The 3,658-nt window shown below is 57.7% G+C and overlaps 1 protein-coding gene across 1 annotated transcript in view; it reads right to left on the bottom strand.

The window, feature by feature from the left end:
* Positions 1-4: 4 nt before the first annotated feature.
* The window catches only part of AARS (alanyl-tRNA synthetase), a gene marked incomplete at its 3' end in the record, with an annotated part of 15,654 nt that continues 12,000 nt past the window's right edge, over positions 5-3,658 (bottom strand). Inside the window, exons 16-20 of the mRNA XM_010281489.1 lie at positions 3,334-3,447; positions 2,957-3,076; positions 2,360-2,446; positions 765-878; positions 5-169 (exon numbers count right to left, since the gene is read on the bottom strand). Of these exons, the coding sequence (XP_010279791.1) occupies positions 5-169; positions 765-878; positions 2,360-2,446; positions 2,957-3,076; positions 3,334-3,447 (600 nt within the window). The remainder of the gene's footprint in view (positions 170-764; positions 879-2,359; positions 2,447-2,956; positions 3,077-3,333; positions 3,448-3,658) is intronic.

Here is a 3,658-nt window from a genome sequence, read left to right as displayed (position 1 = left end):
CCAGCCGCAGCCTGGCAAAGTCCGTGGCCAGTTGCAGGGCCTCCCGCAGGCAGCCCACGTTCTTGCCCGTGGCCTGCGCAGAGACGTCCTTCCCGCCGCCTTTGCCGTCCATCAAGCCCGAGACCTCCTGCACCCACTGGCTGGCCTTCAGGCCCTTATTTGCGGTCTCCTGGGGAGGAAAACAAACAGGATGGGAGGGCTGGAACCCCTCTGCTGGGAGAGCCGGGAGTGTTCAGCCCAGAGCAGACAAGGCTCCGGGGAGACCTTACTGCAGCCGCCAGGGCTTAGAGGGGGCTGATAAAGATGGGGACACACTTTTTAGCAGGGCCTGTAGTGATAGGACAAGGGGTGACGGCTTTAAAATAAAAAGGTCCATTCTGTGATTTTATGAAAAGAAACAAACAAACAAAAAAATAGAGGCAGCTCAACCTCCACCCAGGCAGCAAGTGAGGGAAGAGGGGCCACAAGTGTGGTACAACAGGACAAAGCTCTTCCAGGCGCTATCTCCTGGAGAAGAGCCGGGCCAGCAGTCCAGGGGCAGCCCATCTGCCCCCACGCCTACAACCGCCTCAAGTCCTGGCTCTTCACCCTCCCCGATGGTGGAGCACAACGCCTCTCGCACCCCTCTGATGATAACCCGAAGCACCAGGGGCACGGCTCTCGCCAACCCAAAGGAGTTTTGGCCCTGTAGCGAGAGGTAGTTACTGCCTGGAGGCTGCAGCTCCTCCACAGAGGCTCAGAGAAAGGCAGAGCCTCGGTGTTACCTGGGGTACTTGACACAGGCAGGTGATTCTGCCAGCTTCGTTATCTACAGCAAAGAGCATGGTGGCAGTCTGGGGGGAGTAAGTCTTGAAGAGCTTCAGAGATTCATTCAGGGCCTGGAGGAGGACAAAAATCATTGCAGGACACCATCCCCCTGCTCGCGACCAGCCCTGCTCCAGCCCTCGTGGCACCCACGGAGACCTCGGGGGAGTCTGGGCTTGCATTAAACCATCCAGCAGCACCCTGCAAGCGCTCCTTCTCCCAAAGACGAGCCATCTTCACACCGCCCCGGCAGTGCAGAAGCCTTGGCAGGGGACATAAGCCCTGGCTGTGTCCCCTCACAGTGGCAAGGAAGTAGGAGTGAGGAGCTGCTTCTATTTTCCCACCTTCAGTTACGTGGGGACTGGCAGAATTAGCCCCAAAACAAGTGAACCTTTGCCCGAGCCGGATGGGAAAACGCTCTGCTCTGCCACGTGAGCTCCCCAGCCAGGAGGAGCAGCTGTTCTGGGAGTCAAGAGGACTCAAACACAGCATGAAGAAGCTGCAAGGGTTATCAGACACAGCAGGCATGCTGGAGAAACTGGGGAAACTGCCAGGCATCCCGTTATTCCTAAGGAGACCATCATCCATTGCTCCCATAGACAGCAGGATGCAGCACAGAGCTCCAGGAGTGGGGCCTCCAGTGAGCAAAGCGGTGCTGCTCTAGCCAGGTAGGGAATTTGCAGCTCCCCAGGTTGCCGGCACCTGCTATCCCCTGGGATGCAGCCTTCTGCCAGGGAAAACGCTGCATTGGCAGTGCCCACGGCGAGCAGGAGCGCTGGCATCGTGGGGATGGGGACAGCCACAGAGAGTGAGCAGACGTCCATAAGCAGGATCAGCTCCGAGACTCTCGGAGCGGAAATTTAAATAGGGCATTAAAACTTGAGTGGTCCAACCTCGGGGCACGATCAGCCCCTGCTGCCTGGCACTTGCTGGGCTCAGCACCACAGCACAGCACACACAAGGGAGCTTTTATTTGCAACAGAAATTGTTTAGAAAGAAACTTAACTTGTGCATGGAGGAAGGAAGGAGCAGTTTCAGCCCTGGCCAGAGAAGAATTTGAACGCTGCTGCAGCAGACAGTGCTCAGGAGCTGGGGAGCAGCTCTCTGGCCCCGGCCCTGTCCACACATGCAGCTTGGGATACCGTTCCCAGAGCTGATCTGCAGTGGCCTCAGGCACCACGACTCCCATGGCTCGGCAGAGCTGCTGTCTAGAGTTCCTTAAGCCTGAATTTTAGTGTTGTGACTGCTCCTGGATGAGCCTTACCTGGGACACAATGTGATTTCCACCAGTATCCCTATCCACTACCAGGTCTGGAAGCTCAGCAAACGGTCAAGACCCCCGCCCCATGCCTGCAAGCCCATGTGTTAGCACAGGAGGTGGGACGCAGAGTATCCCAGCACTCCTCCCGCTTTCCACCTAGCCGCTGCCTCAGGGCTGGCTGGTGGCAAGAGCGACAGCTCTGTAAGACAGCACCCCCACCCCAAGGGAAGGGAGACCACCCAACTGCTCCTCAGGCACAAGGCAGGTTGTTGAGGAGACCAGGCCTTCCCATACCTTTGCTGAGGCTCCGTTTTCCATTTCCATGATGACCAAGGGCTGGTTAGGGTGACTCTCAATGACTTGCTTTGTCTTCTCCAGCACCTGAGGACAACAGTGGTCAGATGCTAGAGCACATACATTGCGTATGGACACAAGAACCACCGGGGCAGAGCTTCCCTGCAGGTACAGAGGCCCCCAAGGTGCTCCAACACCCCCATGGCCCAGCCCAGAGCAGCCCCACACTCCACAGCCAGGAACAAAACATGTTGGCAGGCGAGTGTGTGGCCTGCAAGGCAGCAGCAGTGCTGTGCGTGGTTCCACTTCCAGGAGAATCCAGTGGGATCCAGGAGGAAGAACCACACACCACCCATACCGTGCACCCAGGGGCACCGATAAGGCAGGAGCACCCCAACTTCCAAGACAGTGCTTTGCCCCAGGGAACAGACGTGAAGGTAGCCATGCCCTGGGAGGGAGCAGGAGAGGCTGGAAGGCTGAAGAGAGCGAGGGGCATCCCCACAGCTCAGCTCCCTTCCACGCTGGGCACGAGTGGAGCTCCCAAGGGAGCCTCCCACAGCCCTCCCACGCTGTCCTTCATTCCCGCCCGGGGCTCACTCGTTTCTGGATGTCGGCTTTGCTTGCTCGGTCCAGGTCATCCATAACTTTCTTCAGTGCTTTAACAGCCTCTCTCAGTTCATCCTTCTGCCACTGTGGGATAACAGCAGTGGCCAGCGTCTGCAAAACAGGAGTGGGTTAGAGGTACCGGTGACCATGGCAGGAGATGCTGCACCACACTCATGAACCTCCCCTCCTCTCCCAGTGCCTGACAACTCAGACACGAGGTGCTGGCTGCAGCACCCACAGGACACAGAGCTGCGACCTCTGTTCAGACAGGAGCAGGAAGGTGAATTTGGGCCTCATTAATACCACCTAGTGCTGGCAACTGAGGTCCCATTCGCTTTGGGAAGGCAGAGCACTGCTACCATCCTCACCTCACTGAGATCCGTGATCTCCTTCTGCACATCCTTGTTGGGAGCTGTCTGGACCTTCACCTTGGCCTCCAGGGCTGACAACAGTTTCCTGAGGCTGTCGACTTTCCTGAGGGCCTAGCAGAATGCAACCCGAGTTAAGTCATGCGGGGAGATTGAGTGGGTTGGGCTGGTGGCCACCACCGTGAGAAAGGGTGAAGAATACTGCAGCCCCAGAATGGAGTTCAGTAATTCCCCGGGAAGCAGCAGAGCCAAATCAGGCAGCACTTGACCAGAACCAGGGTGTGATGCTGGCAGACAGGCCCCCAGACTTTTCTTTGCCAGAAGG

The sequence above is a fragment of the Phaethon lepturus genome, unplaced genomic scaffold (assembly GCF_000687285.1).
Source record: "Phaethon lepturus isolate BGI_N335 unplaced genomic scaffold, ASM68728v1 scaffold15372, whole genome shotgun sequence".
NCBI classification, from domain to species: Eukaryota; Metazoa; Chordata; class Aves; order Phaethontiformes; family Phaethontidae; genus Phaethon; species Phaethon lepturus.
Note: the sequence above shows the minus strand (reverse complement) of the source record. Positions and strands in the feature narration are given on the sequence as shown.